We start from the raw sequence: 21,413 nt of genomic DNA on the forward strand, positions 1-21,413 counted from the left end.
CATCTCTGGCAGGAGATAAATCTCATTCGAGATGATCAGCAACCACCGCAGCATCATCTTGAGTTTGCTCTAGATTTTCAGGCATATGTCCTTTCGGTGGAGATACGTTGGATTCTATGCGATTGGCGTCACGAAACTCTTCACTGCCCAATTGTTCCTCCACAACAACCTACATAAAGTAAAAAATTAAGAAACACAACTTCCATCGATCGAAGAAAAAATATTAACATAAAAAATTAACAAATTCTGCAAGTGGTAAAAGATTGAAAATTATGTCAAAACAGGCAGAAGTTAGGTTCCCAAAAAGGAAAATTTATGAACAAGTTTTGAACAATATGCCGGAAGGGGCAAACCTTATGCTTGAAAAAGGGAAAAGTGTGCCGGAAGGGGCAAGATTTAAATTTCAAAAAAGTAAAAGTGTGCCGGAGTGGGCAGAAAATAACTTTCCAAAAGAGATGAGTATGTCGGAGGAGGCAGAACATGAGTTTGCAATAAAATGTGAAAGTATGCCGGAAGGGGCAAGAGCTAAGTTTCAAAAAGTAAAAGTATGCCAGTGTAGTCAGAAATATAACTTTGCAAAAAAGGTAATATGCCGGAGTAGGCAGAACATGAGTTTGCAATAAAAGGGGGGGATTATGCCAGGAGGGGCAAAACTATCATTTGCATAAGCAAAAAGAAAAAGAGCACACAAAGTGTCAACTCCCAGAAAAGTGTGTCAGGCAACTTAGGTTTAGAAAACAACAAAGTATAAATGTAAATTTACCGAAGGCAATTCAGCCTCAACATTTTCAGTTGCATTTAAAGATTCAACTTGTTCAACATCTGTCTCCATAGGACATGTCACTTTTGCTTGGCCTTCTCCAAAAACATCTTCAAATGCCTTGTCCCTATCAGCTGCCACATTTGTAGATTGAGGACCATCCGGAAGCCATGGATTAGGAGAAACATCTGCATCTTGTAATGTTTTGGGAATTTTCTTCTCTTGTAAAATCGGATTTTGCCTCCCAACTCTATCTCATCAACGGCTCTTTCAGTAGAAACGGCTTGCACATCTTCCATCTGAATTTCTTGATTACTTTCAGCCTCAACATTAGACAAATCAACACCAAACGAGTTGCCCCCTCGTCTCCGGTGGTAGTTTCAGCATCCCAAAATGCCTATTCAATATCAGCAATATCTTCACTAACATGAAACTGCACCGATCTTCTTCGTTGCCCAACGGAAGATTGCTCAACATTTTTACGAGACCTGGCTTGTTTAGTTTTCCTTTTAGCAGCAACACTTTTACGAACAGATCTTGTGCTCTTGCGCCTACCCTTTTCAACTTGACGAGGAGAATCAACATGTCAACGAACATTTTCAGCATCAAAAGCAGTTTGGGATTCAAAATTTAACCCTATTTTTTGCAGAGCAGAAATCAGCTGATCCATCCGGGCCTTCTCCTGCTGTTGATTATTCAAAATCCTATCCAATTTAACATCACAAACATTTTCCAGGAACTGTGAAAATAAACAAATATAGCAAAGTGTTAAACTCAAAAAAAAAAAAAGAACAAAAATTTAAGAGCAAAAACAGAGAGGACCCATGAAAAATACCTCAATGCGATGCTCTATAGAAGAGCTTTCAGTGGTTTTGCCAGCAATATTGGCATCTTCAGATTCGCTTCCATCATCACTTGAATTGTCCGAAGATTCATCAACCACCCATTTACCTCGCTATTGAAATAAAATCCATACAACAATAAAATAAATAATGACATCAAAACAGAAAAAGAAAAACTTGTCACGACCCAAATTCGCGAGTCGTGGTGGCACCTACTATCCCTCCGAGTAGGCGAACCACATTACTAATAACAAGTTAAATAAGCGGAAAATTAAATAAGAACAAGATATCAAGTCTTAAATACTTATCATAACTAGAAATGTCACGACAACCCCAAAACCTGGTCAAAGGGTACAAGAGCGCTAACATAGTACGGAATAGAAGTCTGAAAATACCCGAAGGCTACATATTGTCTGTCAAATACAAAAACAGAAATAAATAGATGAGGTCCTTCAGGGGCCATGGATGACCAAGTAGCTCACCCTGAATGACTGAAAGATGTCACCATCGCGTATCAGCCACGGGGTGTAGAACTGGAACCTGGATCGTACTCTGCACTCAACAAAAGTGCAGCAAGAGTAGTATCAGTACAACACTTGTACCGGTAAGCATCATAGGCCGACAATGATTAGATAACGCATGAAGAAGTTGAAACCAACAAGTAGCATATAGAGCAAACAGGTATGGTCACGTATTATATACAAGTAAAATGTAGAAGAATCATGAAATCAACCAAGACAGATATAATTCACCAAATGATCAGTCAAATATATGAGTGGATGAATGCAATGCAATGCAATACAATAGTCACCTCTCTCACTCCACTCTCGTACACACATGCTAAGGGCAGTGCCTCGAAGCCATGACCCATGGGGGACCCGCGAAGTCCATGTACCACTCGTGCTCTCCGGCAGAAACCTCGGAGGCTATTAATCACTCTCAATCTCCGGCAAAGACCTCGGAGTCTCTCTGTCACTCTCCATCTCCGGCAAGGACCTCGGAGTCTCTCAATCACTCACCTCACCAATCATCACAACAATAATATGGAAAGCATGCCATGCATGATATCAGTCTCAACAATATCACCAATATAAATCAACAAGTACAAGTCATATTACTGTCCACTGTTCAATTATCAATATTATCATTCATTTTCATGTGATGAGTGAACTAGTATGTGACGGAGATACAAACAAGTGATAATCACAGAAATAACACATTTGGCGACAAGCCCACATAACAGCTGACAAAACCAACCTAATTGGTATTCACCTCCACTTCATGCCCGAAGGCCTATCATGCTATCCCCGTCACTTTCTACAACTACATACGATTCTCTAATCAGAGTCTAACTAAAGTAGACCGTAACCTACCTCAATGCCGAACAGGTGCCACGAACTCTCACACCAAAGCTTTTCCCTTCCGAAGTGCTTCCAAACGGACAGTGTCTATCAAATATATAACTTACGTTAATTATGAGTCTAAATCTTAACTTAGGATTTAATTCTCACTTTCCACAACTCAAATACCATGGATTTGAAGGTTTTCATATAATCCAATACGCTCAATATTCCATTACATCTACACAATATATAAAATTAACAAAAAGAATAAAACTTCAATTGCAAAGTCAACCACCTCTGATGCATTATATATATATATATATATATATATATATATGTATGTATGTATTTTGAAGGCAATGGGACATTTTCTCTTTGACCAAATGTTGTTCGAATATCTCTGATCTTTAGTGTTCCTGATTCCATTTGCTTGATTTTTTTGTACAGCCAGTTTCTTATGCACAACTTGCAAGGAGCATCCACTAGCTAGCAGCTACGTCTGATCAAGTACATTAGCTTTCTCACTTTGTACTTTCCACTGGAAAATTCCTTATTAACTTATTCTCTTTTTGTTTGTGATTAATTGCAGAAAAGTTCTCAGAGGCAATTGGTTCATCATGTTTTCCCCAAATTGGCCATGTATATGTATATATATATATATGAATCAGTAACCAAACCAATTTCTTGGTTTAATCTAATCTATATATGATCATGTTTTCATTTAATAACCTATTAAGTATACTTAGTATTATTTTTATTTTTTTCCTTGTACTATTATTAGTAAAAATAATGACTTCCTCCAAACAGTATACTCACTTAGCAAACTAGGACCTACAGTGGAAATGGATAATTTGCTACATACACAAACTAAAGTAAAATAGAGAAACAATTACAAGGACATAAAAGATAACTCTAAAAGAAAAGAAAACAAAAAGAGCTCTGTGGCTTAGTAAATAAGGTTGAAACTCAAGAATTGCTTTTGACTTTAATAGACTCAATATGCCAAAATTGAAGTTGTAATCAGTGAAGGAAAAATCACTCTTTTATAATATAATAAAACATATTTTCAAAATTTAAACATGAGATATCTAATTAAGTATTGAGAAATTCTATCTCTCCTAGAATTATTTTTAATTCTACAAATGGCCCACGTAATTGCAATAAATCAGAGAAACTTGGTACTAGAGTCATTTCTTTGTCATTTGTGTTACGTTGGGTAAAGTGTTATATTGATTGCTAACCACCACTAGTCTTGTCACCTTTCTCAAAATAGCCAAATGCCACTGTTCGTGCAAAAGACAATAGGACTTGATTTCATTCTCCCAAAATAATATAATATAAGTTAATGTGTAGGTATATAACCAACTACCCCATCTACTGAAACTTGAGAAATCAAAATATCCAAATACAGAGCTTTAATTAAGTTCTTACCTGAAGCTTAAAACCAGTGAATTAATCACTGTGTCGTACGCCAAACCTCTTGAGCAGCCCCTTTGTTTATTTTTCTTTAAGAGTCAAAGCTCATTTACCCTAATATTTTTATCCCCACAACCACTACACGTGGTTTCAGCCAAAATAGGTAATGGGCTTGGCCCACTTCTTTACCACAATAGCCTCCCTATTTCACTTATTCAATTAACCACTTTATTTTATTTAAAAATTATCCACTTCGCCAAATACTATATTTATCAACTTATACCTTATATGTGTGAAACTCATATTCTTATAAATAAACTATTCACACATATTAAATAAATCCATTTTAAAAAAAAAAATCGCCAATTAAATCACCGTGCCACAAATTCCCGCAAGTCAAGAATTCCCTTTAAAACTATAAAAAAGGTATTTTAGCGAAAATGAGTTCAAAAGTGTTAAACGACCAAACGGGTCGTTACAAAACCACATTAAAAGTTTACACGAAAAGTAAAGGGCAATACACACCATTACCTTTCTCGTGTACTCTTCGGATACAAACAATTTCTTGACATCATTGAATTGTGGAGATTTATTACTGACATATGACAACATCAGACGTTCACGACAATCGCCAACAATTTCAACATATTGTCTGCGATGGTCATTGAACCAAGAATATATACCTCTGCTAGCATCACCGCATCAATGTCATCTTTAAAAACTACATTTTCAGCACTAATCACATTCTTCAAAACTGTCATTTCCAAATTCCTTTTACCATCTTCAACACCAAAATATCTTCTCAAAAGACAACTGCCATTGGTTTTGTTATATTTATCATAGAAAGATCTAGGAGGTTCAGTAATCGATAACCCAGTGACTCTCTTAAATGATTGGTCTGTAAATGTCACAAGTTTATCTTGTATATTAAAATGCATTTCATTGGTTTCAGAACAGTGAACTTCCGACAACAACAGAAAATTCACCAAGATACTCGACATTTTTATATTATGCAATTCCATAAATTTCCCAAAAGGACGATTCTTCAAAATTATCAATTGTTCTTTTGTAAGAAATTTATCAACAAATTTAACAAACTTTTCGTCCCCTCGCCATACATCACTGATGCGTGTGTCTGTCCACTCTTCTGGAGGAATATAATAGTTAGCATCTTGTCCAAATTGACGTCTCATGATTTAGCACACTAACATAAACAAAGCATAAAATACAATCAGGAAAAAAAAGGGAAAAAAAACACATAGAAAACATTACCAAAAAATACATTAACACAATGCATTACGAAAAAAGGTAAAAGAATAAAAAGAAAAAATAAACAGAAAACCCTATTCAAATAAAATACAGACACAAACAATTGAAGGAAATAACTTATCTATAAGTAATAACATAGTAACTAATAACATACAGATAAAATTGAAACCCTACTAAGAGAAATCAATCAAAAAATTGATAAAGATGATATAAGAAACGTGACAAAGCAACTGCCTTCTTCAGCTTTATAATGAACAATTGAAAAGAAAAAGTAAAATACAGGAAGAGCGGGCAAATATATATTGAACAAAAAAAAATTAAAACTGCAAACATGCTAACCACGTGACAAAAGTTATGCCGAACGAGGCATAATGTAAGTGTGCTAAGAATAAAAGTTTGTTGTTGTGGGCATAACTGTGTGGCTTTATATAGAAGTTCAAATTAGTTGATTTTAAATTGGAATAACTGTTGAAATGATTGGATTTCAATTGAATGAGGATACAAGGAGTTTTTCAGTTTTTTTCTTAAAAAAAAAAAAACCAAAACAGTTAGTGAAATTTGAATTGAAGTAACTGTTGCAATTATTGACAAAAATACAAAGAGTTTTTCAGTTTTTTTTTTTTAAAACAAAAGAATTAATACATTTTCTATTGGAAGTAACTGTAGCACTACTTATTACAGATATTCGGAATAAGAGTCACTTTTTCATTATATTTTTTATTTCTAGAAAAAAAACTGTTACTACCAATGTAGAAGTATGCCGGAAGGGGCATAACTTCTGTTCACAACGGGCAAAGGTATGCCGGAGGCGGCAAGCTCACTTGACTTGACTTTTGCATATTAAGTTCTTTGGATTTTAATTGGATCAGGATACAACAAATTTTGCAGTTTTTTTTTTTAAACCAAAAACAGTTAGTGAAATTTGAATTGGAGTAACTGTTGGAACTATTGACAAAAATACAAAGAATTTTTCAGCTTTTCTTCATATATATATATATATATATATATAAACATCTCTAATAAGTGCTACAGTTACTTCCAATTAATGTATTAATTATTTTGTTATATATATATACAAAATAATTAATACATTAATTGGAAGTAACTGTAGCACTTATTAGAGATGTTTTGGAACAAGAGTCACTTTTTAATTATCTTTTTTATTTTTAGGAAAAAAGTTACTCCCATCTTAGAAGTATGCCGGAAGGGGCAGAACTTCTGTTTACAAATGACAAAAGTATGCCGGTTAAGGCAGACTACAATAAAGTACAGTTTGAAAAAGTGAAGCTTCATTATATGTACAGAAATGAAAAACCAATTTACATATACATCATTCGAAAAAGGTGAAAACATAATAACATAACACTTGCCTTAAATAACAACAAAAAAATCAATTCACTTTCCTAACTCTTCTGCAGTACAGTATATATCAGTCCCAGAACTCAACTGTTTCTCAACTGGAGTAGTGCTCGGTGCAAGCAAACACCAATTAGGATAACCATCATCTTCTTTGTTTCCATCTTCGCATCTCGGACGTTTTCTACAATCTTCAACAACAGCTGCTACTTCATTTACATTTTGTGATGCTTCATTAGAAGAAAACACATAATCTCTGCATTGAAAAGCATCATTAATTGCAGCAACTTCTTTAAGTGCTTCTTTTTTTGCGCGGTCTTCATTTTCTTTCACAAATTCCTTTTCAAACTGAGAAAGAGTTTGAGTTTTATCAGACAATTTATTTGATGAAGAAATAGCAGCATCACAGAGTATGTCGAGCATGGGAGAGGTCACATTTTTCGTAGACCTTGCTTTACAAAGCATATTCTCCATACGTTCCTGCAAATCTTTTCCAAGATGTGCATCTAACTTCACCTCATCATTCACTGAATAACCCAAATCAGGTTATCTTTTTCCAGATGCACAAGCTTTACAAGATTTGTTTTCACTATGCAGTCGAACTAAACTTTCAACACAATGCATCACATAATCAAATTTACTTTCCAAACTGTCAAGTCTACTTTCTAAACAAGTTCTTTTAGCACTTTCAGAAGCTCCTACACATGACTTTGTTTCATCATGTACACGAACTAAGCTATCCACAGCATTAATCGCACCAACAAATTTTTTATCCAATTCTTCGAAACGGCTATCCAAAGACTACAAAACAAGGAAAAAAAATTTAAACAAAGAAGAAAAGAAAATGAGAATAAACCAAAACAACGAATGCGACATGCAAAGTATACATATCATATTAACAAACTCAAAAATAAAAAAATAAAAAGTCATACCTTTACTTGATTGACAATTGTAGATCGTTCATCATCAAGTTGCTTCTTCACACTAGACAAAACACCCTGTATAACAGATCAATAAAACAACACATTACTTTGATGCCATTAAATTAATGTTGAACAAGTACGCTGGACCTGGCAGAAGTGAAGTCTAAAAATGAAAACAGTATGCCGGTAGGGGCAGAATTGAAATATGAAAGGAGAAATGTACGCCGGAAGGGGCAGATTTTAAGTTTGCAAAACCAAAAAGTATGCCTCAAGGGGCATAAACTTTCATTTCCAAAACCAAAATAGAGAAGACTGCTAAAATGTGTTACCTACTAAAATAAGTCTGAAAATGAAAACAGTATGCCGGTAGGGGCAGAATTGAAATATGAAAGGAGAAATGTATGCCGGAAGGGGCAGATTTTAAGTTTGCAAAACCAAAAAGTATGCCTCAAGGAGCATAAACTTTCATTTCCATAACCAAAACAAAGAAGACTGCAAAATGTGTTACCTACTAAACTAAGTCTCAAAATGAGAACAGTATGCCGGTAGGGGCAGAACTGAAATATGAAAGGAGAAATGTATGTCGCAAGGGGCAGATTCTAAGTTTGCAAAACCAAAAAGTATGCCTCAAGGGGCATAAACTTTCATTTCCATAACCAAAACAGAGAATACTACAAAAATGTCTCCTACTAAAATACTCTACCAGAAGGCCTCTAACTCAGAATTCAGTTAAACAACCAAAAACACAAAAGGCAAACTACAACTTACATCAACTATCTGAGAAGTAAGTTGAGATGGAAAAACCGCACTGGAAGAACAAGAGCCTGAATCATCAGAAAATTTAAGTGCAACTGGATAATCCAGCATCTCTTGTTCCGTACCAACAACAACAGCATGGATAATAAATTTCTTGAATCTCTATAACACAATATAAACACATCAATTAGACAAAAACACAAAAAATAACAAGAGGGAAAAAGAAGCATCAACAAAAAGGAAACACATACTTTTTCAGCATGGAAGAAATTATCAGTAATAACTTTATAATCAACTTGCTTTGAAGGACCCCAAGACAACATACGAGGAGACTTCAGACTATGAAAACTTGAAAACCCTCGAAAGATAGGGAAAACCTCCAACAACCACACATTTTAAAGCGTAAGGGAAACCAATAATCATATAAGGTGTAGATGGCATGCTCTTGAAAGTCTTCACACAACCACGAATCGACCGTACCAACCAATTAAAACTAAGAGAACCCCAAGGATAAGACACTCGAAGACTGTCATCATCAATTATCTTCATTCGATGACCTTTAACAACACATTTCTCATTACGACCCAACAAAACCCTCTCCATTATATAGACCTCAGCAAGTCTAACAGGATCACTAGATCTTTCCCAAAATCCACCACTACGATTACTTGACTTAATCTGTAAGAAACTCTTGAGATCACACAACCTTATTCTATCCTGATTTGGAAAATAAAGTCTCAACAATCTATTTGGTCAGCTAGACACAACACTAAAATCACCAACACAAGAATCCAAACCAGTAATAAGATGGAAAGTCTCGGAATCAAATACACACACGCGATCAAATATCTTAAACTTTAACACACTATCATTACTAGATGAAAGTTAGGATAAGATCAAGCAATGGAAAATACTATCACTCAGGTGGACATCAACCAAATCCATAAACTGTCCAAAAGCACCTTTTTTCAACAAGTCCAATTGAGAGACACTCAAAAAGGACAAAATCAAACTCCGAAAATGAAAATCACCAATCTACATGCCACCTCCTTCAACCCAGTGTTCAAACTTAACCAAGGGATGTTCCTCCTATAAAAGAAAAATTAATGTCAATAGAAACCAAGAATTTACATAAGAATAAACCAGAAATGAGAATGAAAATAATTAACATATACCATAATACAAAATCAGCCCCTAGACTGGTACACAAATACCTGCATAATAGAAGAAAGAACCAAAACACATAAGATTGCAAAAGCCAACATTATTAACAAAACAATACCAAAAACACATAAGATTGCATAAAAACAAAAATTATTAACAAGATAACACCAAAAAACCAAGACACACATAAATTAACTTAATTCATGAAGTTATGCCGGAACAGGCATAACTTCAGTTTCAAAAACCAAGAAATGTAACGACCCATTTGCTCGTTTAGCACTTTTGGACTCTTTTCGCTAAAATGTTCTTTCCGTAGTTTTAAAAGGTATTCTTGACTTGCGAGAATTGGCGGTACTTTTTGAAATATATTTATTTAATGAGTATGAATAGTTTATTCATAGGAATATTATTTGCACCCATACAGGGAATAAGTTGGTAAATAAAGTATTTGACGGAATGAAAAAAAAAATTTAAGTACAAAAAGTGGTAAAGTGAGTAAGTTATTAAGTTTATGTAATAAGACCGATAGTTTTTTTTTTTTAGTGGATCTTTGAGTAATTTCAGAATTTTAGAGTTTAACTATTTTAGGGGTTCATATAATTACGTGTGCCTTGATAATATTTATAGGTGTAGTACCTGAATGCATGTAGACAATTCATGTAGAAGTATAAATTAAACATATCCTACACTAGCAATAACTTTACATTGGGTTGTACTCCACTTTTCCTAATAATTAGGTGTGGACTTTTAGGTTAGACTAGGTGAATGTTTAGTGGGCCCCAAGCAATGCCCATTTTCAAGGAAGAGAACATAGCACGTACATAGACTAGAAAGGCATTATTCTTTCATTCACTCAAACCAAACACAATCCCTAAACATCTAAGTGACGGCAATAACTGAAGGGTCATTTTTCCCCGTGAATCAAACCTTGCAGTGGCAGGTATTCTCTTTTACAATTGGTCCTTTCACATAAATAAATTAATGACTATTCACAAATGATGAATACCACTACTTGAGTTGTGAGACAGAGATATGGCCACTGTTAATTTAACTTTGTGGGAGTGAATTGACAAATGGAAGGGGGTCTCCTTTATTACGAAAACAAATTTTCTGTTTAGCCAAAAAGATCAATTAGGTCCCTTTTCATTTTAAGATAAATAAAATACTTTTAGAAATTGTGTTTGGCTAGGGGTATTGTTTGCTCAGGAACAACATGTAACGTGCAAAGTGTGATTAATAAACTTAAGGGGTAATAATAGGCATATGATGATCTAATCATTGATCACTAATACTAAATGATGCAAGTCATATTGTGTGATTTTTCATTATTGTAACAGAACAATGTTATCTCATATTTCACTCCTTACTCTACTGCCAAGATACGTTAGTTTTTTTTTCTTTTTTTTTCTTTTCTTTAATTATCCGAATATCCCCGGGTTTAATTTATTTACAATAGAATAGCTAAGTTTGCATTCTTCCTAATTAATGCAACATATAAAGATTGAAATTGACGAATTGCATTGGATATTGTAATTGAATGTTAGGTGTATTGAATTATGTGAAAACCCCCAAATTCATGGTATTTGAGTTATGGAAAGTGAGAATTAAATCCTAAGTTAGGATTCAGACTTGTAATTAACATAAGTTATATATTTGATAGACACTGTCCATTTGGAAGCACTTCGGAAGGGAAAAGCTTTGGTGTGAGAGTTCGTGGCACCTGTTCGGCATTGAGGTAGGTTACGGTCTACTTTAGTTAGACTCTGATTAGAGAATCGTATGTAGTTGTAGAAAGTGACGGGGATAGCATATAGGCCTTCGGGCATGAAGTGGAGGTGGATTCCAATTAGGTTGGCGTTGTCAGCTGTTATGTGGGCTTGTCGCCATATGTGTTATTTTCTGTGATTATCACTTGTTTGTATCTCCGTCACATACTAGTTCACTCATCACACAAAAAGGAACGGTAATATTGATAATTGAACAGTGGACAGTAATATGACTTGTACGTGTTGATTTATATTGGTGATATTGTTGAGACTGATATCATGCATGGCATGCTTTCCATATTATTGTTGTGATGATTGGTGAGGTGAGTGATTGAGAGACTCCGAGGTCTTTGCCGGAGATGGAGAGTGACAGAGAGACTCCGAGGTCTTTGCCGGTGATTGAGAGTGATTAATAGCCTCTGAGGTTTCTGCGGAGAGCACGAGTGGTAAATGGACTTCGCGGGTCCCCCATGGGTCAAGGCTTTGAGGCACTGCCCTTAGCATGTGTGTACGAGAGTGGAGTGAGAGAGGTGACTATTGCATTGCATTCATCCACTCATATATTTGACTGATAATTTGGTGAATTATATCTGTCTTGGTTGATTTCATGATTCCTTTACACTTTACTTGTATATGATACGTGACCATACCTGTTTGCTCTATGTGCTACTTGTTGGTTTCAACTTCTTCATGTGTTATCTAATCATTGTCGACCTATGATGCTTACCGGTACTAGTGTTGTATTGATACTACTCTTGCTGCACTTTTGTTGAGTGCAGAGTACGATCCAGGCTCCAGTTCTACACCCCGTGGCTGATACACGAGGGTGACATCTTTCAGTCATTCAGGGTGAGCTACTTGGTTATCCGTGGCCCCTGAAGGACCTCCTCTATTAATTTCTGTTTTTTTATTCGACAGACAATATGTAGCCTTCGGGTATTTTCAGACTTATATTCCGTATTATGTTAGCGCTCTTGTACCCTTTGATCAGATTTTAGGGGTCGTGGTGACATTTCTAGTTATGACAAGTATTTAAGACTTGATAACTTATTCTTATTTAATTTTCCGCTTATTTAACTTGTTATTAGTAATGTGGTTCGCCTACTCGGAGGGATAGTGTAGGTGTCACCACGACTCGCGAATGGGGTCGTGACAAGAACTCTGCCGGACCCGGCATATGTTGCCTCAGACAAACACAGTCTTCATGAAAACACAGGTTACTAAACAAAAGACAACACCAAAAATCTTAAACTAATGTTCACAGGCAAAAATAAACATATTCAACACATTGAAAACCAAAAACATACAAAATAACTTCATTCATACAAAATATTACCACCAAACTTAAAAAAATGCCAATTTTTTTTTCCTATAATCAGGAAAACATATAAACTTTCATAAAAACTAACATTATTAACAAAAAAAACACCAAAAAATCAAAACACATACAAACTAACTTAAATCACGAAATTATGCCGAAATAGGCATAAATTCAGTTTCAAAAAAAAAAAAAAAAAATTGCCGGAACAGGCATATGCCACCTCACACAAACACATGCTTCACAAAAACCAGATTATTAAACAAAAACAACACCAACAACACAAGACAGTTGTTCACAGGCAAAACTTCAAAGATTCAACAAAGAGAAAACCAAAACGCATATCAAAATCAGCTAAAACATATTACGACATTCATAATACGACATTCAAAAAACCAAGATATAACATGGGGAACGAAACTAAAGTTCAAAAAATCATACAGACACTTTAACAAAACACGTTAGAAAATAATTTTAAATAAAAAAGGATCAATTAAATATAAAAAACGACGAAGACAAAGATATCAATTCAACAAACAACAAAATATTGAAACGAGCAAAAGATCTAAATTCGTACCTAAATTTTAGAACAGATAAGACAGACACAAACAGAGGAAGAACGAAGAAGCAAAAAAAGAAAAGAAAAGAGCAAATAACGAAATAGAAAGAGTTTTAATGGGGTAAGGGTAATTTCGTCAAAAAACTTTCATTAAACAGGCGGCAGAGGCAAAAATTAAAGAAAACATAAATGAGGGGCAAAATATAAAGACCAGCCCAAAAGAAGGGCCCTCCGAGCAAAAAAAAAAAGAAAAAAGAGTCCACTTAGCCTTTTTTTTTGATAAAAAAAAGAGTTCACTTAGCAAATAAAGAAAGAATTAACTTTGTTTTTCCATATTTGCTCCTATTAAATGTTATATGATTAAATTCTAATCCCTATTTAATTAGGAATAATTTAATCAAATTATATATTTTTATCTAGAAATTAATATTTTTATCAAATTAAAAGTTGAGGTAGCTAATGACTGCATCCCACAGACATTATAGATTTGCAGAGTGCAGACCACGTAAAAACAAATCAAGCAGTGAACTGATGTGTCAATGACACAGCCCCAACAGTACACATCAATTAATACAACTAATTAATTACTACAAGCATAGTACAACATTTGGGCTTTTATCTCTTTTCCCCATGAACATACTCTGTCACCAATACTTCTTTCTCTATTCTTGTCTCAGTTCTTCCATGAACTGAAAAAAAAATCCAAGAACTGAAAAAAAAAAAAAAAAAAATTAAAAAATCACAAATCCTGTTAAGATGCTATCAGCATCAGAACCACCGGCAACGGCCGCCACTCCACCGCCGCAATCCTCCGAAGACGACTTTTTCTCATCAGCATCGTTAGCATCAACGTCTGCCACGTCATCACCGTCCACGTCACCACCACAACCTCATCCCCAGATCCCAGTTACATGGCCTGATGACGGAACCCTAACCCTAACTTGGGTTAACAATCTAATGCTAGCATTTGATTGGTCATCTAAGAATCTATCTCCTGAAGAACTTCCATCTGTGTTGCCTGTACCTGTTTTTGATAAGCTTGTATTGACGGGTTCGAAGATCTTGCATAAAGAGCCTAATTGTGTGTGTATTGATAGCGGGTTAGGGTTGGGTTCGGATTCGAAGGTGGTTGTTGTTGGTGATGTACATGGGCAGTTGCATGATGTGTTGTTCTTGTTGAGAGATGCGGGTTTTCCTTCTGATGATCGGTTCTTTGTGTTCAATGGGGATTATGTTGATAGAGGTGCTTGGGGTCTTGAGACCTTTCTTCTCTTGCTGGCTTGGAAGGTAAAAATATAATTTAATTGAGGTTTTGTATTCTTTTGTGGTGTTACTGACTCCTTTTTTTGTCTCTATCATCCTTTTTTTTTAAATAGTATTTTGCCATGGCTTTTTCGATTCCGTTATTTCTTTTTTCGTACTGGTTTGAATTGCTTATCCTTATGATGAGGGTCTACCGGAAACAACCTCTCTAACTTCCAAGGTAGGGGTAAGGTCTACGTACGCTCTACCCTCTCTAGACCCCACTTTGTGGGATTTCAATGGGTATGTTGTTATTGTTGTTTGGACTCTTTGTTTCCTGTGGTGATTTTGTGGCCTTAATACAAGAAAAGATGAAATCTTTAACTGATTTTGTGGCCTTAATACAAGGAAAGATGAAAGCTTTAACTGATTTTTATGGAATTAGTCTTTAGGTTGAGTTAGTTAGAACTTACTCGGTTGATCTTTCTTTTTTGATGAAGTACTCGGTTGATCTTTCTATTTAGAATATTAAGGCAATGTAGTTTGAAATTCAGTTTGGTAATGTTTAGTATCAATTATGCTGCCTACCCATGAAAAGTTTTTTATTACGGGTACTACGTAGCACGAGTTCTGTTCCAGTGATAAGATAACAACTTTACTGTGTCTTGTCTATGGAACTTATATTGGCAAACGTAATTGTTGATCATATTTACCAGCTTTATGTGATCACATCTTGCGGAGGTATTCTCCCTTAGGGAGATATTTTCTCACTTTGTCTATGGCAACGTCATTTAACATTTTGGAGGGTGTTCAGCAACAAAATGCTGAAGCAAAATCATTGTTTCGTGTGATGATTTTGTATTCTTAATACAAGGAATACGAAACCTTTAACTGATTTTCTATGGAATTAGGGATCGTTTGGTTGAGTTGGCTATCTTTTCTATTTAGAATATTAAGGTAATGTAGGTTGAAATTCAGTTTTGGTAATGTTGAACATCAATTATGCTGCCTACCCATGATAAGTTATTCATTACGGGTACTACGTAGCACGAGTTGTGTTCCAGTGATAAGATAACAACTTTACTGTGTTTATCTATGAAATTTATATCACTAAACATAATTGTTAATCATAATTACCAGTTTTATGTGGTAACTCAGCATGGAGAATTAGGTTTGTAGATCTTGCGGAGGTATTCTATCTTAGAAAGATATTTTCTCACTTTGTCTATGGCAACATCATTTAACATTTTGGAGGATGTTCATCAACAAAATGCTGAAGCAAAATGCGATACTGATCAAAACTTTAAAGTACCAGGCTCCATATCAATTCATGGTAATCTGTAGAATAGGCAAATTCAGTTTTGGTTAGGCTTTATTACCCTGCATCTTCCTGAAGTGCTGTCTCAATTAAAATTTTTCCTTGGTTATATTGGTCCATTCGTGTGCCTTGTCTTGCTGGGATACGATGATATGCGTCAAGTAGTAGTGAGCTTGTAGCACCTAACTTCAACTTGATAGTTGATTTGTTGTAACTTTTAAGTCAAGTTTTCCATGTACTGTAAATAATTTCTAGCACATATTAGACAAATACAACTGTGAATATTCAATGGAACTGTATATTTATTCAGGTTCTTATGCCCAATAGGGTGTTTCTCCTTCGAGGAAATCACGAGTCAAAATACTGTACTTCTGTTTATGGTTTTGAAAAGGAAGTTCTGGCAAAGTATGCGGACAGTGGGAAACATGTCTATAGAAAATGTTTAGGATGCTTCGAAGGACTTCCTCTTGCCTCCATTATCGGTGGTAATGTCTATACTGCACATGGAGGTATTTTCCGCACTGTTGCTGTCACTCCAGCTAAAAGAGCTAAAGGGAAGAAGAACCGTAAAATAGTTTTGAATCCTGATGTAAGTGCTTTATCTCTTGGTTCTATGGAGGAGTTATTAAAAGCCAGGAGATCTGTCCTTGATCCTCCTTGGGAAGGTACAAATCTGATACCTGGTGATGTATTATGGTCAGACCCTTCAATGAAGAAGGGACTTTCCCCGAATAAAGAAAGAGGAATTGGTCTCTTATGGGGTCCGGATTGTACAGAAGATTTTTTGAAGAAGTTGAATTTAAAGGTATACTGCTTGAACTGTACTTCTTTGTATATGCTCGTTTCTTCTTTTTATTGACATTGCCCTGCTGTTAAATTACTTTGAAGTTGTCTTTTATCAGAGCTTATAGTACATTTTATGTTCGTTTCAGAATGAAATTATTCAATATATTATGTATTCTTCGGACGGTTATATGGTGCGAATGGTGTGATTGGACATACTATTTGTCAGATATAATCATTGAGTTTGTAGTTCTTGGATTAGATTTCTATAGCTTTTATTTAAAACTATGTTTGGTTGAGGTATAAGAAGAGGGGTTTGAGGAGTGGAAGTAAATGTGGAAGAAAAAGGGTTATTTCTCTCGTATATACAAGGAAGTAAAGGAAGATGTGGAGTAATTGGAAGGTTTAGGTTCCCCTTATGGTAGCTTTTTAAATCCTTCCAAAACTAAATGAGAAAAGGAGGAAGTATATCACTTTTACTCAGTTTCCAACTTTTCCAACCATATTAGACAACTGGGGGCAAACTAATTAATATCTCACCTAAGTAATGGAAACCAACTATTTTCTTTTTTTCTGGAACCAAACATATTGTTATCCAACCTTTAATGTATTTTACCATAGTCATAACAATTCAGTTACGCCTTTGTTGTAACTTGTAGCCATTTTTATAGTGATAAAATAATAAAATTTCTTAAAAGAAGGGCAAAAACTGGCCTGTATATAGGAATAAGAAGTATACCAAAAAGTAGAGAAGCTTACACATGGTTTTCTACTAATGACGTCACTTAATATTTGAATCCATCAATTTTCTTCTCATATGACAGTTCAAATGTTGGGTCATTACCTTATCTGTATAGTCATGGAGGTCTGTTCATTTCATCACCATTTCTTCCTTAAAGATGATCATAGAAACTATACTATCAGGCAAGGGAAATGACCCAATGTACTTTCAGATGGAAATTAATTAATTAACATATTTTGAGTCCATGAGAAGGATAAGCATAACTAATCAAAGCAACTCTAAGGATCGAATAAGATTTATTGCACTTGCTCGTCCTTCCTACTCAGAGGGTAAAGTTTTTTCTTTAATTAGTTCCGAACTTTGACTACAAGGTCATACTGTTTTATATAATATGGTGCACTCTCCTTGTTAGTGGACTGAAGGGCTCTCACTTCACTTTCATTTCCTCTGACTGCTTTTTGATCAAGTTGATTTCATAACCATGGAGAAAGACTCACTCTTTTGTGATCAGTTCCCTTTCTGGATCTAGTAGTCAATTTGATGCACCTCTTTTCAATGTTAATAAAAATGTCTTTTCATTTTTATCAACCTGAAGGGGGATGGCTGTAGCATATTTTTCTTGAGGAGAGCACTGCTCTCTATCCAGTTGCATGGCTAATAGTGTTAACCAATAACAAGTGCATGAGTTTTAGCCATAACCATACTGGGAATTAGAAAATTATGTGGTTACCCGTACTCATTTAAGTAAGAAAAGGATCTGGTTATTGTTTCCTTAAAAACTAGTACGTAAAGATAGTAGTGCACATTAATATCTGAAATTATTTCCTAGGGATACATACTGAACAACCTCCGGAGATGAATTAACTTGTACTTGGAAGTGCAAAACCAACTCAGATTTAGCTTTATCGTGCTGCAGCATCACTTGATAAGGATGAGATAACACTGTTGAACGTTGTAGCTGTAATAGGTCGCTAGTGTTGGTTCTTACCTGGGATCGTTTTTTCCTGGAAGTGCAGTCCAATCATTTAACTGGAAAAAAAAAAGCAAAAAAGAAAAAAGTTGTAAGAGATCTTAATTGGAAGTATCTGTCGACGAAGCATCTAACCACCTAAAGACCCAGGATAAAGTGAAGAAACGCAAAGGATTAAAGATAGTTTTATGAGACATAGGCCTCTCGAGTGTAATAGTTCGCATGTTCGAGATTATTCTTATATCACATCTCTCCTTTTTATGCTTACATTATTCATGTAGCTTTAGGTTCTTGTATTTATGTGAGCTTGACATCTTCCGTTGTAGCTTTTATCTATGAAGAAATTGCTAACACTTTGGTCTTTAATTGTTGCTACCTCAGTTGATTATAAGGTCACATGAAGGTCCAGATGCAAGGGAAAAGCGACCTGGACTTGAAGGAATGGATCAAGGGTACACTATAGATCATGATGTCGCATCCGGGAAATTGATTACAGTATTTAGTGCCCCAGACTATCCACAGTTTCAGGTATCGTCAATTTAACCATTCACTATCTTCATACTTTTTCACCTTACATGGTCCACCTCTTGTCCACACTGAGTTCGTATATTGTGTTATACTTGAGTATGCTGTCCATCTTTCCTTTATGAAAACGTCTGGTGTGTTTACTTTCAGTCGTCCTGAAGAAGGGTAGTGCCTCTTTAAAGTTACACTATGTTACTGTTGATAGAAATTGTGTGAATGCTTGTAAGCTTTGTTGATCCTGAATATCTTTTCATGAAATTTGTGCACAATAAGCGTATTAATGGTATATTAAAAGCATTTATCTTCTATTGCCGTGGCCCAGTGCTTTCAATGATTGCATCAGCCAGATGTAGAAATGGTAAGAATGAGTTGTGAGGAATTGTTTTACTTTGGCAACCAATACTTAGCAAAGATGCATAAAGAACTTCACTCTTCAATAGTCGTATCTTTCATATGCAGCCTTTTGGCTAGAAAATTTGGGGACTGGTCAACGATGATTTCCTATTGAAATTCGGACAATTAATGTTGAGAAGGAAACTATACTTCTTGGCTATAGGTTCTCAAGCTTTTTAATAGTGTTACTAGTCAAAATTGTCAGGTGGTAGTTGTGGTGAATTTTTGTAAGAAAAAGACCTAAAGTATTTGTAGTATGTCTAAGCATTATTCTGAGAAGATATCTACGAAAGCTGTAAGAAAGCTTGCACAGGAAAGTTGTAGAGAAAGCTTGTAGTGAAATGACCATAATTTGATATGTTATTATGATTGAACGGATCCTTTTTGTACAGAAGTGCTCTATTTGTACTTTCGAGGTAAGCTGTTTGTGCCTAAGACCGCTTTTCTAACATATCCCAATTTTATCTCTAAAATCTACGCACATTCTATTTATATTGTCGGAGTGGTCTACTTAATGTTCGTGTTGCATGTTGCCTAACCAGCATTTTCTCACGTTTAGCCGACATTCATTTGCTCTAGGATGAAAATGGATAATTGACCGGGCCATTGCTAGGTAAAAACCTTGCATGACTTGATCATCAACTGTCAGTTTCTCCCTATTTCGGGAAGTAGTCTGTGGGCTTCATTCATCATATTATACACAAATTCTCCAATAACATAACCGGCTGAGCTCTCTGGACTTGGCCCCTTTTTTTTCCTGGCCCATGCTCTAATTTTGGTGTTAACGCAACCAATTGTCAGTTTGTCACTTCTAGGAGTATTAAGAATGTGCTACAATTTTTGCTTGTTGCCTATTGTTCTACTGAAATAGATTTAATTTAGGCGTGAGTTTTCTTTTAGGGGGCTAACTGGAATTTATCCAGCTTGGGAATTAAGCCTGGTTTCTGGTCATGTGTTATACCCTACTTACTGAATCAATTTAAGCCTGTAACTTGTTAGTTAGAATTGTCAAACCACTTTGAGAACTGTTAGTTCTATTGCTTCGAGAGACTTTTCCTAGTCGTGGATCTTTTCAATATGGCAGGAATAGCTAGCCATCTCATCACAATTTGGTTTTGTCATGTTTGTTCTTTTATGCACTCATGCAAGAAGTTTGAAACATCTCTAGCGCCATTTCCATAAGTATGAAATGGAGAAACTTATCTTTGTGTTTGTGCTCTAACTACAGGCAACCGAGGATAGGTACCGAAATAAAGGAGCATATATTATTTTGGAACCTCCTAATTTTGACATCCCTGTTTTTCGTAGTTTTGAAGCAGTTACTCCAAGACCAAAGGTATAAAACAATTTGAGTTATTATCTTCTCGTGAACTGGAATTTATGGGGTTTTTTTTTTTTGTGCTAATAAGGAGTAAATTTTCTTTGAGATTACTTGCATTTTCATGGCTGTTTAATCTAGTAATAACATTGAGTAAATTATTGTGACAGGCAAATCCATTCTATGATTTTGAAGATTGCATTGATTCTGATGAAGAACTAGACTTGGCATCTATGGCTACATCGTAGTTGTTCTCATGATCAGTGCAGCGGCTTTTGCAAACTTAAAATATTTGTACATGTTGATATATTGGTTTTGAGGTGATATAAGTAAAATTACTGCCAAACTATTTCTCCTCCAACCTTCCTTGCCTGATAGAGAAATATGTATCATGGTTTTGCTCAGAGCAGTTGCCGATGTACAATCATTTTTGTATCAAAATTTAGATTGGTTACTTCTTGTATAGCTATTATCTTTAGTGCTACTTGTTTTGCTACCATGGAGGACTTTTCCTTCATAATATATGCTCTTGAGAAGGTTTATCTTTCAGTGGAATGTCCGCTTGACTTCTCTAGTAGAGTACTCTCCTATTGGCTGCCTTCTTTTGTGTTATATCAAAGAGATTGAGAAGTTTGTACTATGAAATAATC

At 35.2% G+C, this 21,413-nt stretch overlaps 1 protein-coding gene and 1 long non-coding RNA gene across 3 annotated transcripts; one reads left to right on the top strand and one right to left on the bottom strand.

Annotated features, from left to right (window-relative positions):
* Nucleotides 1-720: 720 nt before the first annotated feature.
* Nucleotides 721-4,465, bottom strand: LOC132623886 (uncharacterized). The gene is made up of 3 exons (XR_009576461.1): nucleotides 4,377-4,465; nucleotides 2,976-3,050; nucleotides 721-2,154 (listed from the first exon to the last, which is right to left on the bottom strand). It is a non-coding gene; the product is annotated as an uncharacterized LOC132623886 (long non-coding RNA).
* A 9,596-nt stretch (nucleotides 4,466-14,061) lies between these two features.
* Nucleotides 14,062-21,312, top strand: LOC132624867 (serine/threonine-protein phosphatase 7). 2 transcript variants are annotated; one of them, XM_060339609.1, is made up of 5 exons: nucleotides 14,066-14,759; nucleotides 16,343-16,837; nucleotides 18,909-19,055; nucleotides 20,674-20,781; nucleotides 20,934-21,312. In XM_060339609.1, exons 1-5 carry the CDS (start codon nucleotides 14,229-14,231, stop codon nucleotides 21,009-21,011), a joined length of 1,359 nt encoding a protein of 452 aa, XP_060195592.1. In that variant the 5' UTR covers nucleotides 14,066-14,228; the 3' UTR covers nucleotides 21,012-21,312. The 2 variants fall into 2 exon arrangements, with proteins under 2 accessions (XP_060195594.1, XP_060195592.1); XM_060339611.1 differs by lacking the exon at nucleotides 20,674-20,781 and having other exon boundaries at nucleotides 14,062-14,759.
* The last annotated feature ends 101 nt before the right edge of the window (nucleotides 21,313-21,413 follow it).

This window comes from Lycium barbarum, chromosome 12, assembly GCF_019175385.1.
Source record: "Lycium barbarum isolate Lr01 chromosome 12, ASM1917538v2, whole genome shotgun sequence".
Taxonomy (NCBI): Eukaryota; Viridiplantae; Streptophyta; class Magnoliopsida; order Solanales; family Solanaceae; genus Lycium; species Lycium barbarum.

Coding starts and splice junctions, on each gene's coding strand:
- LOC132624867 (XM_060339609.1), top strand. CDS start 14,229: ATGCTATCAGCATCAGAACCACCGGCAACGGCCGCCACTCCACCGCCG. Junction 16,838..18,908: donor TGAAGAAGTTGAATTTAAAG/GTATACTGCTTG, acceptor TTGCTACCTCAG/TTGATTATAAGGTCACATGA. Junction 20,782..20,933: donor CAGTTACTCCAAGACCAAAG/GTATAAAACAAT, acceptor TTATTGTGACAG/GCAAATCCATTCTATGATTT.